Source organism: Adiantum capillus-veneris, chromosome 15 (assembly GCF_014529385.1).
Source record: "Adiantum capillus-veneris isolate H3 chromosome 15, ASM1452938v2, whole genome shotgun sequence".
NCBI classification, from domain to species: Eukaryota; Viridiplantae; Streptophyta; class Polypodiopsida; order Polypodiales; family Pteridaceae; genus Adiantum; species Adiantum capillus-veneris.
Window position 1 is genome coordinate 58,811,629 of NC_140945.1, and position 17,546 is coordinate 58,829,174.

The 17,546-nt window shown below is 47.7% G+C and overlaps 1 protein-coding gene across 1 annotated transcript in view; it reads right to left on the reverse strand.

Moving 5' to 3' along the window:
- Nucleotides 1–5,370: 5,370 nt before the first annotated feature.
- LOC147440740 (protein PAT1 homolog) overlaps nucleotides 5,371–17,546 on the reverse strand; it is an 83,909-nt gene continuing 71,733 nt past the window's right edge. The window contains exon 4 of the mRNA XM_086482573.1: nucleotides 5,371–7,759. Within this exon, the coding sequence (XP_086338699.1) occupies nucleotides 5,789–7,759 (1,971 nt within the window). The 3' untranslated portion in view covers nucleotides 5,371–5,788. The remainder of the gene's footprint in view (nucleotides 7,760–17,546) is intronic.

Sequence of the window (17,546 nt, forward strand, 5' to 3'; positions counted from 1 at the left end):
TATAGTCTCTACTTGATTTCTCAAGATTCTCGTTGAATTGCATAAAAAATTTGTGTCCTCCCTAAAGGTGTGATTGATGAGATTAATTGGCACCCATAATCTCTCTTCTTCTTCAAAACTCAAAGGAGAATGCATCCATGTAGGTTTGCATGTAGCTTGTTTTCTCCTGGAAGATGTCATCGTGAAGGTGGGAAGTGGCCTCCATGTTGATGGATGCCTCAAACACAAGGACTAGCTTCTCCACCAAGTGAAGGAGACCCAATTGTGCAAGAATGACATTGCATGGAGTGGATGTTGCTAAGGAATGTATTGATGCACAATGTATGTAAGAGGACTGGTAGACCAAGATAAGGGTAAAAGTGCTAGAGGAAGAGATTTCAAGACTCAAGTGACATAAAATTACATAATGACTCAATAATCAAATCAGCATGAGCATCTCAAAGGAATAGACAATAGTATGGAGAGATAGATCTCTTAATCTAGATAGGCAAATCTATGCAAAGAGATGGGGATCTGCTATATAGGATTATGGCAATATATATACATATATATATATATATATATATATATATATATATATATATGTGTGTGTGTGTGTGTGTGTGTGTGTGTATATATGTATATATATATAGAGAGAGAGAGAGAGATTTCTTTAATTAGTTCCAAAGTGACATTATCAATTAAACTTCTATGCAAAGCTAAAGCATTTTGAGTGAAACCACATATATGCAACATCATTGATCAAGTTGACATCAATGCAAGCTTGCTATCATTTTAGTCACTCTTTTCAATGCTTATCACCAAAAGGGTCCTCAAAGTGCAAGTTGAGGGAGTCATAATGCATATGTAACACACTAGTAGTTTGAAACCTTGCATGCTATTGCACTACTTAATGAGAAGCTACCCAATTTTATGATAGGGGCCCACAATAGATAGTCATGGCTGGTTACCTTAAGTGAAGGTATTGTCTTACTTTATAGGATCACTATCTAGTTGTGGAAAAAAAATTCAATGCATGCAAAGAGTGAAGCAAAGCTGATACAATTCTTAAGAGACAAGATTAGCGATTGAAAATAAGCTCTTTTTAAGACATCGGTGCTTTTTTATTACATGTTTAGTGAATCAATACTATGTTGAAGGTCATTGTACTTGAAAACAAGATTATTGCTAAGCATACAAATAAGCAAGATCAAGAGAAATAATACATGAGAGAGAGAGAGAGAGAGAGATGAAATGGAATGAAATGTTATAGTAAACGTCTTGAAAAGGCCAAAATGACCTATGAGACCAAACCGTTACAATCTTGATTCTTGTTATGAATCTAAGCAGCTAAGAGTTGTGCAACACTATAGAGTGTGTGACAGTGAACCAGTGGGTAGTACAATCTCAGTGTATGAACATCAATGTCAATGGATATTTAGCATCGGACGCTATTGAGGATGTACACCACCATGGTGAGTGTCTCACATGTCAAGCTAAACTGATCAGTATCCTTTATCGTAGTCTCCGTCGATGCTGTGAGGTACCCCCCAATCGCGGGCATCTGGATTTCCCTAGCTCAGTAGCCCAGTCAATCAATGTACCTTTGGTGTGGGTGATATATGGGCTTTGCTGAGTGGTCTAAAAAAATCTATAATCTGGCTTTGAGAGTGTCTCTTTGCCGGTCTTTGCAACACAGTCTCTCTTTGTGTATGTGTAGCTTGAGTAAAAATAACTCAAGACATCTCTGAATTTGACATCTCATGACCCTGGATGGTCCTGAAAAACCTCTCTAAAGAGACAATGAAATCACTCCCGTACACCGGATAGTGACATCTATAATGCAGCTTTGTCTCATGCTCCAAATGGCATAGCTAGCATATCCTAGCCTTTGCAGATATCACCCTAAATCTGCCAGTCTCAACCTCAAGCCAGTGTGAAGAGGTGCATAGCTGACCAATAGCGCACCGTATCCTCCAAGGTAAATGTGTATCCATGTAGCTAGGTCTAGTCACAAAGCCATTCAGTTGGAGAAGATACTCTCTATAGAAAGCCATCTTTGTGTCCAACTCTCGTATTGGTTGAATTCGAGTCCTAGTGTTAAGTTGAGACAAGTCGTGACAGATGAGCCTGGTGATCTCCTCGTGCGTAATAGACAGAGAGGGTGTATTACTAGAAAGAAGGCAATCTATCCATACTAAAACCGTGTAATTAAAACCAGGATGTCATCTTTCCATACGAGGAAGTAGTATCCCCATGTAGTGCTAGTTGTCAAGAAGACTCAAGAGCTAAGCGAGCATATTTGTGTCTAAGGAGGTCCTATAAACCGTGCATAAAGGAGACTGATATGGTCAGTGCCTCGACCAAGAGTGGACATGTATCCAGCTCTGCTCTGATGATCTCATGTGGTATCGAAGCCTTAGCTCTAATCATCCGAGAGATTAGAGAAACCAAAGGCCTCTCCATACGGCTCCATCCATCAGTGCTACCAGATCTATTGTAATGGTCCACCGAAGGTCCCCATATCTAGACTCCATAAAGCATAGTTGATGTCACCTAAAGTATCAATGAGCCATAGCTTTGTTCGAGGTTCCTAGAATTGAACCTATGAACACATCCTCTCTAGTTTTCCAAGGGTAGCATAAGCTCTGGTCAATCTAGTCTCAGATGCTTTCCTCAATGAAAACGCTGGCGCACTAAAGACTATCCTAAGGTAAGTGTATGCATTTGTATACTCCACTAACTCCTGGCCATAAGAAAATGTGGGCGTTGATCTACTAACCCACCTGGTGTGGTATTAAATACCATAACCTAGGTTGATAGAGAATCCACTATAGTGGGCCAATGCATGTAAAGCATCTGAGTGACCCTACAACATCTCTGGGGAATCAGAACTGAACACAATATCATCAGCATATAAAACAACGGAATCCATGTCCCAGCCAACGTTGCTACCTCCCTTCTCAATATAATCAGAAACCTCATCCACATACATGCCAAAGAGTATCGGAGATAGCTACCATCCCTGCTTCACCCCAATAGTGGAGTGAACTACATCAAATAACCCCTTTGAGGTGCAAATTTGTCTTCTCACTAACCTATAGAGTGCCATAATCCCCCAAATCATCTATGTGGGTTCCCCATTTCCTGTAATCTGTGCATCAACTTGTCTCTAGGCATTGTGTCAAATGCTTTGCGAAAATCCAAAAGCGACAATAAATCCTCCTCCCATGTGATCTACCCTCCTCAATAACAGCTCTAAGCATCAGAATGTGATCAAGCATAGAAAACCTCCGCCTAAAACCTGATTGTCCCACTGCTCGTATGCTGACTCTCTGCTCAACTGTTGCTGCTCAAGAATGGATGTATACAGTTGTACCAATGTGTGCCCAATCATCATAGTAAGATGGTTCTTAGGCTCCATAGGGTCCCTTGCCTTGAAGATAGGCACTACAGTAGACAAACCCAAGTGTCGCATAGACCCTCACACGTTGCACGATCGAACATCACCGTTAGATACTCTGCAAGCATATCCCTAGCATATATGAAATGCTCTGCTACTAAGCCCTCATGATCATAAGCTCTCCCAGTCCTGATCCTATGAACGATTTCCTTACCATCTCTGCAGTAAAGAAAGCACTAGTACGTGGGCATGACTCTAGGGGGTCTGGAAGCGGTAGTTGTCCGGGGGCCGTGTACCAAGATGTCACACATTTGACCAGAGACCTCTGTAGAAGTGATGCCAGGAGGAGGTGAGTGCTCATGGAAAAGTCTCCATGCCTCCCAAGTCCCAACTCAAGAACACTTGGTTAAGATCATGCTGTAATTGAGCCAAGAAAGCCTGCTTCTTCCATCACACTAGGCGGCGGAAGGCAATCCGTGATTGTCAATAGGTGATGACTCCCATGAGTACCTCTCTCTAGAGCCATGCTCTCATGTCTCTGCACTCCTCATTGTACCAATTGTTCTGGGGCATACTCCTGGGGCATTACCTCCTACATATGAGCAATCTGCGAGAGCATGAGGTCATCTCCAAGAGAGTTGGTCTCTTCTTTAAAATTACTTCGCTTCCATGGAGGGGAAATGAAGGATAAGTGCCCTTTCCTTTGAGGTTTCCCCCTTGATTCCACTTTCTTATTACCCACTCTCCAAGCCCTCATGTGTGTTGGCTCATTAACCCCCATCATAGTAATGAGTTCTTTTACCTCTTCATCCACCTTATCTTGGTCTTTGAGGCCACAAATCGTCACATGTAAGGCATGCACATGCCTCCTTTGCTACACACACACACACACACACACACACACACACACACACACACACACACCAACGCCAAGGGACAATTCTTCATTTTTCACAAGATTTTGAAAAGTGCTCACCAAGAATTGCTCAAACAAAACATAGCCAATTTAAGAGCACCATTTATTATTTACTTGAATGCAAACTCATTATGCCAAGAGTACCTTCACATGGGCCACTACACCTTTGGAGGGCCTTCCAAATTTCCAAAGGCATTCCCTTGCATCTCCAACACTTCACTAACTATGAGTTACATCTTAAAAGCACCTCCACTACATAGGGCCTTTCTAGAGGCCTCAAGGCCCTATACCGAAGTGAGGGGTGGAGCATGAGAGCAATAGACGCTACACAAGCCCGTTTCTTGATATTTGCATGATGTATTATCTTTGCACATCAATGCTTGAAAAAAAAAAAGCTTTTTTCCAAGAACCTACATATGAGAATAAATAGACTATTTTAAAAAAGGTTTTTAAACTAAATTTCTCTATATTTGTAGGCTTTCTCACCTTTCAATTTAAAATTTAGAGTTAAATCTCAAAACTTGTAGGTGGGATTGCAACCTAGGTCTTTTTTCACGCACTGTTTTCTATAATATTGACAAAACATATCAGAGACTACAGCCAATCACTACTTGTTGCAATAGATGTAGAATGCATGCAGGATAGTGAAGGAAATGGCACATCTTTTACCGTTTTATTGATTTTCCATGTTTTTAACCTTTATTGGAAAGAGCAGATATCTAACCTTAGATTCACCCTTAAATGATGACAAATGCACAAGTACATACTTAAGGCATTACATAGACTAATGTTTGCTTGTACATTTGAAGACAAGCTGGATGGCAAAATAAATACTGAGCAATAATTAGAAGGGCAACCTTTCACATGTTGCCATGGATGGGATGTCTAATAAATAACAAGGTTAATATTAGGGCAAAAAACTGGTAAAAAAAGGCTGTGTAAGAAAATCAATACTGAGCAGTTATTTAACCTTAGATCGGCATAAAATGACTATTGCATTTGAAGACAAGGTCGATAACACAATTGAAGACTCATCTTGATACAACACGATGAATTGTAGATTCACAGAACATATAGTTAACACAGTCCAGTCAAATTAACAACTGAAACATATAGCATGTCAGAATAAAGCTGCACAAAGGAAAAACTGTCAATTATTCAAAACTTATTTCTGGCTTGTTACAAGGAATGGTCATTTAACAGACACCATGCAACATGTACAAATTGGTCTCTTAACAGGAGCCCCGCCCATTACATCCCCAATGATAACTCTTCAAGATTGTACTTGTCCAGGACGCATCGGACTGTGCACACAGACCAATCCTACCGAAAGCCATGAAGCAAAAGCGAGCAGCAGTATATGTGCAAATGGTCAACTAGAATCACAATGTGTTCAATCTTGTCTCGGCATCCACCAAGCTCGGTCCTCATGGCAACATGAGCTCTTCAAAACAGGCATACGTCACGTAACACTGCAATTCTCACGAGTATCAGCTGATATCTTCATCCACACTGTTACAATGAGCGTTATCTTTATGTCCTGCAGCTGCCCCTTTAACTATTGATCTTTGGGTGAACTCCAGAAGCACTTTTCTTTGCTGTTCATTCATATGTGGCAGAGTAGCTCGAAGAAGCTCTATAGGCAGCTCTTTGCTGATCTTCTCTGCAGCAGCTTCACTGATATTCAGAGGCCGTTCTGATGATGATGATGACATTGCTGTAGTGTGAAGGATTCTATCAAATGTATTTGTACAATACTTGAAAAGCACAGTAAAAAAGCTGTCAAAAGTTGCTTGCCAACATTTTCTATCTTCCAAGGGCATTGCAATGGCAGTATCTGTCAAAAGATTGGTGGCTCTATCAAGCAAGGACTTCATTATCAGACTCACCCCTTCACCAGAACCACTGCTGAAAGGTCTAAAAACAGGCTGTTCCGGTGATGACACAACAGCTCCTACACATGCATTTACTGTTTTCAAATCCATTAGGGTTGCACAGCCAGCTACCCTTTGTGCCAAATTTGAGGTCGCTGCTGTTGCATCTAAATCCTTTTGATGTACACCAAACAAAAACTGGAGGTAACGGAAAATAATTAAGCAGACTCTATGAACTAGCTGACTACCTTCCGGGAAAAGCTCGAGGTATCGAGAAAGAAGTTTGCGCCCTTTTGGGAGTGAAACAATGTGCAAAAATACCAAATCTTTGGTATCTGTTTCTGCCAAGTGCGCATTATTCTCTGTTGAACCTGTGCCGCTCTCCCCTTTTGTGTTTGAGGGTTCCAAAAGCTGCAATGAGACAGCTAGTTCTTCCAGCAATAATTGTCTTTGCCGTTGCAATTCAGCTCCACCATCAGGAGGCTGTGTCGCCCTTAAAAACCTATCAATGTCATCCACATCCAAGAGACGGCACAAACCATCTTCAATAGCTATTCTAGCTGCTAGCATTGGCTCTTGCTCCAATGGGCATTCTGACCGCTTGAGTGAAGTACATCCAGTCTGAGAGACAAAATCATCAACTTCAAGCAGTGGTCGCGGACTTCGAACAGAAGAAAACGGCACTTTCCCTAATCCATCAACTGGAACAAATGTAGGTTGCAATACTGATGCACGCCTTTGAAAAGATAAATCCCGAAGTTGATTAGGAGCAAAATGATGCTTTCCATTGACTGTCCCAGCACCAGTCTTTGCCTGAACAGCTTGATGGTAATAATCACCAACATAAGGATCACTGCTCTGAGTTGCAGCACGTTGTATTTTTGCAATGCTCTCAATTTCTTCCGAGCTCATGTATTTTGATCTAAATTGTTGCTGAGAAGAATTCCTAAAATAGTTGGGTGAGCCATGCCTGCCCTGTTGGCGCACAGTATGGCGCTCTCGCTGCTCGAATTCATAGCGAAGATCCCTTGCATTATCACGTTCATCGAGAAATTCACTAGCCAAAAATGGATGAGCTGACAGTATGGGATTTAGCAACCCTTGTTGAGCATGGACCAAAGGGACCCTGGGGTGGCCAAATTGTCGTTGCAGGAGAGCCTCAGGAACTACTGGCATTGCTGCATACTGCTGAGCCATGTGATGCTGAGAATATCCCGGAACAAACCCTTGGGAAATCCCTTGTTGCACATTTGGAGGCATCAGATGCCAGGGTGGAGGTGGAGGAAAAAATGCATGGCTAGCTTCACGATAGGGATATGGTTGAAGAGGTCCCCTTATAGGAAGAGGAACATGCGGTAACCTGTACCCTGGAAATAAATTTGCCTGAGATGCTGCTACCGGTTGCTGCCCATTGTGAAACATTGCTGCTTGCAAAGCCGCACGTGGATGAGGTCTGACTCCAGGAAAAGGCATTTGAGAAAATCCTCCTCCTTGTACTTCCCATTGCCTCTCTGAGAGATAGCTAGGGACATGGCTAGTATTATGTTGATCTACTTCAGTATCCGATAAGGTACCAAGTCCTAGACTCTGCCATTGAACAGAAAGTTAACTTTGGATAGGTTTGAATGCGAACAATAAATATAAAAGAGCAGCTCAAAGACTTGATAATTGTTTACAAGGGACACCAGGCACTTGCGCTAACTCAACTTACAAGAGCAAATTTCCATGCATCTGCAAAGTGTTAGCTTGTACCACTCAGCCAGAAAAAAATATAAATCCAACTTGTGCCATTCTGTTAAGCTCAGAAGCTGACAAGAAAACCAACTAGAAGATCCTCATCCTAACTATTGCAATGTCCAGAACATAGTCCTGGGCATTAATCTTTTGAATCAAAACAACATAGAAAGTTCGTGGATCACAAAATCAGCCATGGACACCAACAAAAAATAATGCCTTCAATATGCAAAAGAGAAATACTCCATGTGAACCAAGAGAAGCTATCTGTCGATCATTGTGTTTGTTGAAGCTGTTTGGGTAGTCTGATCCCAATGGGTTTAAGAATCATCTTTCCCAAGCAGTTACAAAACGGCATTGAATTTCAAGGGCTTTATACCTTGATTACCTAATAGAATTAAATAAAATAAAGAAACTACATGCATCCACGTTTATATGTGGCTAAGGTTTACTGGTAATTTGTTGCAACTCAAAGCATAAACAGAAACAAGGATAATAAATATTTATATTTGAAAAAGAATATTAATTAAACAAAGCTTCCCAATAAAAATGATCAATCAATTATGTCAAATAAATCGAGAAAAATTCGTTCACGTGGGGGAAAACACGGAACTCAAAAGGGAGTCATTCATATACATGCGAGTTTCAATAACACTATCATTACCGTCACAGACGTCCGGGGACAGGTAATTATTTGGTCTTCCACCGGTGCCTATGGATTTAAGGGAACACGCAAAAGCACGCCATTTGCTGCGCAAGCTGCGGCTGAGAATGCAATTAAAGCATCAGTGGATCGGGGTATGAAACAAGCAGAAGATATGATGAGCGGGCCCGGCCGGACCGGGGAGAGGCACCGCTTTGCGAGCTACCATGCCAAAAAAAATCTGAATCAAACATGAAGAAAAGCACGCAACCAAGCACGATAGAAACAAGCATGCATAAAAGCACCCAATACAAGTACACGAAAGTGGCGATAGCTTTTTTCTGAGACTGTAACAAAAGTCAAATCTACTGCTCAAGTATAAGAGTACTCTGCTACATAAATTCTCTGCTACAGAATCACTGCTGATAATATTGAGCTACTCTGAATTCACTAATTTCACTATTGATAGGGGCACTGCTGGAATGCACTGTTGTAACAACATTTACAATAAAGGACAATGGCGTCGATCCTCTTGATGCCTTGATGAACTCCATGGCCTCGCCAGACTTCAAAAACCTTAAGCGATTTCCAAGAGCAAAGACCTTCTTTGTTGGAAGGTGGTTTCTAAACCTTCTACGTTTTAACTTTTCTTAGTGAAAAATGTAATTTCCAGGCAGGCAAGAAAAATAATGAAGATGGATACACATGACACCTACCAAAGAGTCGTCAATCTCTAGAGTAATCCACATCGCTCTATCATGCACCAATGTACCATGGTCGCGTACACAATGTCACCAATGGGGTCCCACAAAATGCATACACCACTGCTAGAATATACTGCTGGCCTATCCCAGTTTCCCAAATGTTGAGAATCGCAAGGTAACAATTTGCCACATCTAAGGTAACTGTCCATAGATAGCTTTTCCATACAATAGATATGCTTGCCTAGCTTTGGAGTCTTCTCAACAGCTTGCCTCATAGGGAGACACATCTTGTTGGTATGCACAGATGACATCATGGATTCAGCTACATGGATTTAGTATGGGCAGACTACCCCCCTTCCAGTACTCACAGGTGCACCCTCCTTGTCCCTCACACGGACCGAGACTACTACCTCATTAGACAGGATTTGATTCAGCTAGACACCAGGACTTGGACAGAGGCGACACTAGAGCTTGGCACAAAGACAGAGAGCATCTTCTCCAGCTAACAGAGGATGGATATGTGATCAGGCCTGCCTATATGGACACTCATTTATCCCATGGGATACGATGTGCTATTTGTCAGATAAGCACATCATCGCATCAGCTAGAGATTGAGACTGGCAGATTCAGGAGAATACCAGCAGAGGCCAGGATTTGCTAGTTGTGTCATATAGAGCCAGAGACAGAGTTACATCACATATATCATTGACCTGCATACTATGAGATACGAGGCAGCTTTCATTGTCTATTCAGAGAGGAGAGGGCTTTGGACCACACTGGCTAAAGTCATGAGATATCAAGATCAAAGATGCCTCGGGTTAGATAAGTAGTGGTCAGCTCGGTTGTGGTCTGAGCTCGCTGTTGCTGCCCGCTCCCTCCCCCTCGCCATCGCTGCTTCCCCCCCTCCTCCCCTTCGCTGCCCCCCACCCCAGCCCTCCGTAACCTCCTGCGCGCAAGCCCCTGGCCGGCCCCGCTGCACTCAATCCAGCCCGCTGCCCCTCCCCGTCGCCTGCACACTCACATACGCACCCCCTGCGCCCTGTCCTCCCTCCGCTGCTCGCTCAGCCTGCCCGCCCAGTCACCCCCACCCCCGTCGTTGCCCTGTCCGTCCGCCATCCTTTCGCCCACCTACCCGCAGTTTTTGTTTTTTTTTTTTGGCCCTTCGTCTCGCCTTTCCTGCTTGTCGAGCCTTGCCAATTACCTTGGCGTGTTTGGTCCAGCAGGAGCTTCCCCCTTCGTCTTCAATTTTTCGCCTCTTCTCCGCAGAAACAGACACAAATGGAGGCTCACGCTCCGCCACAGAGGGACTCGCCTGAAGCCCCCTCGCCCGACCCCGCTGAGCCCACCATTCGACTTGCTCTTTCGCCGACAGAGCAAGCGAGCCTTGCCGCAGAGGTAGAGCGTTTGCAGGCGATTTCGGTCATCTGCAAGGTTCTCGGCACCCGACCTAGCAGAGGAGAGCTGCGAGACCTTCTCCAGGCCCGCCTTCTCGCAGAGGTGGGCAAGATCTTGGATGTCCAGATTCTCGAACGGGGGTACTACCAGATCGAGTTCGAGACTTCCGAAATGGCCTCCAAGGTCATAGCTATGAGTCCACTGGCCATCCGAGCATCACGCGCCCACTTTCGACAATGGCGACATGGTTTTGACCCGACTTCGAATGTGCTAGTAGAGGAGGCAGACATCCCCATCTCAGTCTGCTTTCCGGGTTTACGGAGGGAGTACCTTCCACTTCTCTCCAGGATTGGCTCCGCCATCGGGACCGTCCTGGAGACACCTCGTACAGCAGCATCAGTAGCTGCCAAGGCGGCTGGCATCCCTTCAGTTCGAGTTTTGGTCAAAGATACCCACACGCTCCCGAAGGTCATTCTTCTGCCTCGGGTGAGTGGGGGTTGGTTTAGACAGAGTGTGGAGTACTCGGGTCTCCCGAACCAGTGCTTCATTTGCAGACAGATGGGCCACCTAGCGAAGGCCTATCCACGGAGGAGGCCACGACCTACACCTTAGCCTCAGCCCCAGCTTGCCAAGGCTGGGCCGCAACCACAGCCAGCGGCACAACGCACAGATTCAGAGCCACCCTCTGAGCTTGGGGCTCCAGCGGAGGAGGGGTGGCAACAGGCCCGTGGCCGTCGACGCCAGGGGCCACAGCGACAGCCTGGCACTCAGAGTGGCCCTCAGGTGCCTACTCAGCAGCAGTGGGTTTCCACGGGGAACCGCTTTGGTCCTCTTGAGCAGGAGGAGCTCCCTACACCAGCCTCCACCTCCGCTTCACCCTCACCAGCCGCCCCACCTTAAGAGTTCCCCTCCTCCTCCTCATCCCCCCCCCCCCCCCCCGCCCTCTGCTCCCGTCCACTCCCCACCTCGCCCCCGTGTCTCTGTCGCCCCACCCCGCTTCTCTTCTCCTCCGCCCCCCCCCCCCAGCTCCTTCTCCCCCTCCTCCTGCTTCAGTACCACAGTCGACTCAGGAGACTGGTCCCTCGCCGGCGGCTAGGAGATCTCTTGGCAGCGCCTTTGCCACGAGTCGCCTAGCGAGAGAGGGTCAGCCCTTCTTGTGGCCCCCTCTGCAGATTCAGACATCTTCCCTTGCAGCTATCCCTCGGGGTCTGACGAGCATTGACCTCCGACGCCGCTGGGATTTCTTTGATTACGGGTTCACTCGCTTTCTCGGCGATCCCGCAGCAGACCACGAGGCAGCCTGCTTCAGGGTCCATGCTTTGTTCCTCGCCGCTAGGGGGACAGAGGCCTTGGACTCAGCAGTTGGTTTCTCCTTCCCCCTCTGTGGTAGGACCAAGACAGAGTGGTCCCTCGACTCAGTGGTGGGATGGTTGCATACACAGGTTCTCGAGCTCTCTCACCACATGGGAGAACTTGGAGTTACAGATTTGCTGCAGACTTTTGTGGCCACTCGCCAAGTTTGCGGTGACACCCCCAGACTCAACAGGATGTAGGCACATTGTGGTGTACTTTTTTGCTGATACGCAGTGTTTGCCTTGCTATGTATACATTCATGAGAACTCCTGGACAGAGGAGGTTGCTTTACGCACGGCTTGCTCTGCTTGGGCTTGGGCCAGGCACTCACTGCAGTCTCGCCTATCTAGAGGACGCTCGGATACGGATTACTCCCCATCCAAGCCAGCCTCGAAGATAGCCCGTCTTGCTGCTGCGGCAGCATCTGTTCTCTCTCGCTCTCCATGAGGATCGTCTCGTGGAACGTGCAGGGACTAGGTGGGCCCCAGTTTCAGCGACAGTGGGGCCGATTGCGTCAGGAGCTTCAGCGTTGCCTTGTGGGAGGAGAGATTGATCTCCTTATGCTTCAGGAGCACCATTTGTCTGAGAACCGCATTCGGCGATGTGGTCAGATTTTGCGTGGACGTTATTATACCTGTTGGTCAGCTGCTTTTGGACCTGGAGGCATCCAGGGAGGGGTATGTATGACTATTGCGGACTCATTGCAGCAGGCCATTGTGGGCAGAGGGATTATTGTGCCAGGCAGGGCTCAGTGGATTACTATGCAGGTTCAGGGTGGCCTTGTGGGCTTCCTGAACATCTATGCGCCCAATGTGGCGAGTGCTCGTGCAGAGTTTTGGTCACAGATTGTTGAGTCTTTACCACAGGTTGACCATTGGTGTGTAGGAGGGGACTTCAACATGTTGGAGGACCCTTCTGACAGGATCGGAGGCAGCTATGCTACTGTGCATGGAGTCGAGTTAGCAGCTTGGGAGAGGTTGTGTGTGACTTTTAGGATCTCGGATACATGGCAGCACTCTAGCTTTGTGAGGCCTCCAGAGAGTCTTGCCTTCTCTAGATCGGACCGCAGAGTGGGAGGAGTGAATCTATCGCGGATAGATCGCTTCTACACTAGTGACCACTTCAGTAACCTGGGGGGATCAGTGGGCATCCTGGCAGGGACATCCTTCTCGGACCATGCACAAGTGATCCTCACAGTGGCAGACAGGTAGAGGAGTGGGAGCACGATGCTTCGCATCCCAGAGCGGGTCTTGTTGGACTCAGCACTCAGAGAGAGGGTAGAGGCTCTCTGGACAGAGGGCTTGGACAGCCAGGCTCTTCTTGCAGACAGAGTGGCCTTAGGCCTACCTCAGCTAAGCCACTTTTTTCTCCAGGAGTCTCTGGCTCGACGGGCTGCAGCGAGAGAGGAGGAGCAGCGTCTCAAACGAGGCATTGCTTCACTACAGAGGATGCAGGAGCACCATCCAGACAGTCCATGGTTGGAGGAGCAGTTACAGCAGGCTCGACAGGAGCTTGCTTGCACAGAGGAGAGGCGTCATGAGTTTGCCTTCCACCGACAGGCATCTCAGTGGACTCAGGTGGGTGACAGAGTTACAGGTGCTTTTTTTGAGACAATGGGACCTCGGCACTCACATGCCAAGGTCAATCAGTTGAGGAGACCCGATGGGTCAGTTGTTTGTGAGCCCAAGGATATGCGTGCAGTTGCTACTGACTTTTACCGTGAGTTACTGTCGGCTGAGCCCCAGTCAGAGCGACAGGATGCATGCAAGGAGCAGCTTTGGGCACAGATGCCTTGTCTTGTGACTGAGGAGATGCGCCAGAGGCTAGAGATTCCTCTTCAGCTTGAGGAGCTGCACACGGCTCTTAGGGCCCTCCCTCGTGGTAGCTGTCCTTGTGAGGATGGGCTGACTCCTAGCTTCTTTTTGGAGTACTGGGACCTGCTTGGCCCAGATCTTTGTAGTGCCTTTCAGTACATTCTGCACACAGGAGTGATGCCGGATAGCATGAGTGAGGGCCTGATTTACCTTATTCCAAAGGAGGGTGGCTCCTTGGATGAGATTCGACAGTGGCGCCCCATCACCATCCTCAACTCAGCCTACAAAATTCTTGCCAAGGCTCTGAGTTTGAGGATTCAACCACTTTTGGAGAGCCTTATACATGGGACTCAGACAGGTTTTGTCAAGGAACGCAGTATCCTTGACAACATCTTCACTTTCTGGGAGGCTTGTGCCCTGGCACGGCTCCGTGGGGAGGACCTTGTGATTCTTCTTCTCGATTTTGAGAAGGCATACGACAGAGTCGACTGGGACTTTCTAGAGGGCACGCTCCGCAGGATGGGCTTCTCAGATACTTGGATCAGAGGGGTGTCAGCTTTGTACAGACAGGCTCACAGTCAGGTGCTTTTGGCAGGAGGTAGAGGTGAGCGCTTCATGCTCACACGATCGGTCAGACAGGGTTTTCCTCTTGCCCCCTTTCTCTTTCTGTTCTATGCGGAGGCGATGAGCAGATTTTTGGTGTCACAGCAGGTTGGTCTGAGGGGCTTAGCACTCCCTATACGGGGAGATGAGCTTCTGGACGGTGAGTTTGCCGACGACTCAGCCTTGTACTTAGAGGGCCAGGAGGCCAATCTACATAGATGTGAGCAGGCTTTGGAGACCTTCTGCTGTGCATCGGGCGCATTGATCAACTGGAGAAAGACAGTGGCTTTCTCGGTTGGCAGTGCTCCTGTGCCATATTGGATGCCAGGAGAGGGTTTCAGGTGGATTCCTCTAGGGACCGCAGTTCGGTACTTGGGCTGTCAGGTTGGTCTGGACTTGTCCCCCGAGCAGCAGATTGCTCCTCTTCTCCTGTCCATCAGGAGAAAGCTGTTACATTGGAGCTCAGCACGACTTTCGTTGGCTGGTAGAGTAGTAGTTGCCAACCAGGTGTTGTTGGCGACTATGTGGTACATCACTTCTTGCTCGATCTTCTCGAGTTCTTGTATCAGCCAGGTAGAGAGGCTGATCAGGAACTTCCTTTGGTCAAGTCGCGACACTCAAATTGCCCGAGCCAAGGTGGCTTGGTCGGTCATCACACTTCCTTGTTCTCAGGGAGGGCTTGGGATCATTGATCCTGCACAGCAGAGCAGAGCCCTTCTTGGGAAGTTTGTCGTCAGAGGACTTCTTCCAGGCGAGGAGCCCTGAAAGGAGTTCTTGCTGCAGAGGCTTCGTGCTAGGGTGCCTCAGTCAAGAGGCCCTTGGCAACCTTCGACTAGATGGATCTTTACAGAGTTGCGCCGAGTTGGTTTGAGCAGGAGACTGGAGGACCGATTCGCTGTGAGTTTGCTTTGATCTTGGGAACTCTTACGGCGTGGCCTAGAGCAGAGACAACCGACGTGTACAGAGGAGCGCCTACAGCAGCCCCTCGTCTGGAACCCCATGGTTAGCACTCAGAGAGGCCACTTGGTTGGGAGTCGGCCTCATGTTTCCTGGGGTCCCATGGCAGCAGGTCTAGCGCGCTCTCTAGGTGACTGGCTAGAGTTCACAGGTTTGTCAGAGGAGGTGCAGGCTGTTCAGCTACAGGGCATGAGAGGGGTGCAGAGCATGTGTCAGGACATCTCAGAGTCAGTTCCAGCTGAGTGGCTCACGCCTCTCGAGCCAGTAGCACCCCGGTGGATGGGAGCCTTCACACGATTGGAGGTTCTCATTTCAATCACGGCTTGCTCAGAGACTGTCCCACCCCTGTTCTTCGAGCTTCAGGGTGGGGGACGATTACAACGAGTTGCAGTAGAGGCCCCGCAGGTAGCAGAGTGCTGTTTCCAGAGGATCCGAGTTGTGGGCATCTGTGGGAGGACTTGCGTCATAGACCCTGACCCAGCAGCTCTTGAGACTGGACAATGGAGGCTATGGGCTTGGGAGTGTTGTCCACTGGCACGAGTACAGTGGGATCCTGGTGAGTGGCTATGGAGGGACCCCTTCTCTTCTGCAGACCGCCCAGGAGTCCCCTTCTTTCAGTACACTGTTCGGCTTGGACGTCATATACTTGCAGCACAGAGAGAGGCCCGCCCCGCTGCAGCACGTCATTGGCAGGAGGAGGGCCTCACAGTCAAGTTCTTGGCAGCTTTTTGGCAGAGGCTGTGGGACTCCAGACAGCCGAGGCACGCCACTTTGTTTCAGTGGTTGGTTGCACACAGAGCCATAGCAGTAGGGAGCTGGCTTGTGCATAGTGGTCTCTCGGCCGCATGTGCAGCCTGTGACCAGTTGGTGGAGAGTCAGCGTCACTGTCTTTGGGACTGTCCCTCGGCCCAGCAGGTGTGGCTACGAGTTCTTCGGCTGATGCCTGCCCTCTCCACGGCTCGACAGTACACTTGGGGGGCAGCGGCTTGGTCCACCCTCACGGGCCCGGCACTTCAGTTTGAGCTATCTTCCACCAGCAGGATGATAGTGATGCAGGGGGGGCGACCTACACTCCAGCCTGCTACAGAGCTTACTCCACAGGTGTGGTGCAGTGAGAGAGAGGAGTGTTGGGAGCTCATCAGCGGCCTAGCTCTTTGGTTCATCTGGCGGGGCCGCTGTTTCCGCATCTTTGAGGCTCGCCCTGTGCCATCAGGAGAGACTGTTCGTGACTTTTGCCTAGAGCTGATCCATACTCTCAGAGGACAGCTTGAGGGACTACAGGGCAGCTCCGACCGCATGCGGGAGCGCCGCAAGGCTTACCTTCGACTCTGGCGCCCCGGGCCTTTCTACACTATAGTCCAGGGGGTGCTCAAATGGCACTACTATCCACCTGTGTGGCTCTTCCCTCCTCCCATCTCTTGATTTGGCCTCATTGTATATATGCTGTTTTTTCATTGGGAGAGTCTCCCCATCATGCTTGTTGTAGCCCTCTCTCGCAGAGGTGGATGTAGCCCTATGGGCAGTTTTCAATAACTAAAGGAAGGATCTTTTTCTCGGAAAAAAAAAAAAAGATGCCTCGGGTTGTTTTTGCTAGAGCTGCGCAAACACAGAGAGAGTCTCTTGAGGAGATTACACAGTGGGAGACATTCACAGAGGGAGATCACTAACTTCTTTAGAGCAAAGACTCGGTAGTCAAATGAGCAAGCTTCATAGTAGACTTCAGAGTCCACCTATACCAGAGGTATATTGACTAACAGAGGCATTAAGCTTGGGAGAGTTGGACGCCCAAGTCTACGAGGACCACCACGACATCGGCGGAAGCTCCATCACAGGACCAGGACAATTCTAGCACGACATGGGAGACGACTATTCTAGCACGACATGAGAGACGTCCAGTACGACTATTTACAAAGGTCCATTGACGATGTGCCACAGACTCGTGACATGATGCTCTTCAGCGATAGATGCAGTACATCCTTGGACAGTGCCCAACATCATCCTCGGACATTGATGTTCATTTTAGCTTTTATTTTACTTTATGTTATTTTGTACCCAGACATTGTATTTAGATCCACCAAGATTGTATCGGTTTGGTCTCATAGGTCATTTTGGCGTTTTGAAGACGTTTAATATAACATTCCATTTCATTTCGAGGTTCAGAGCGAGGGTAG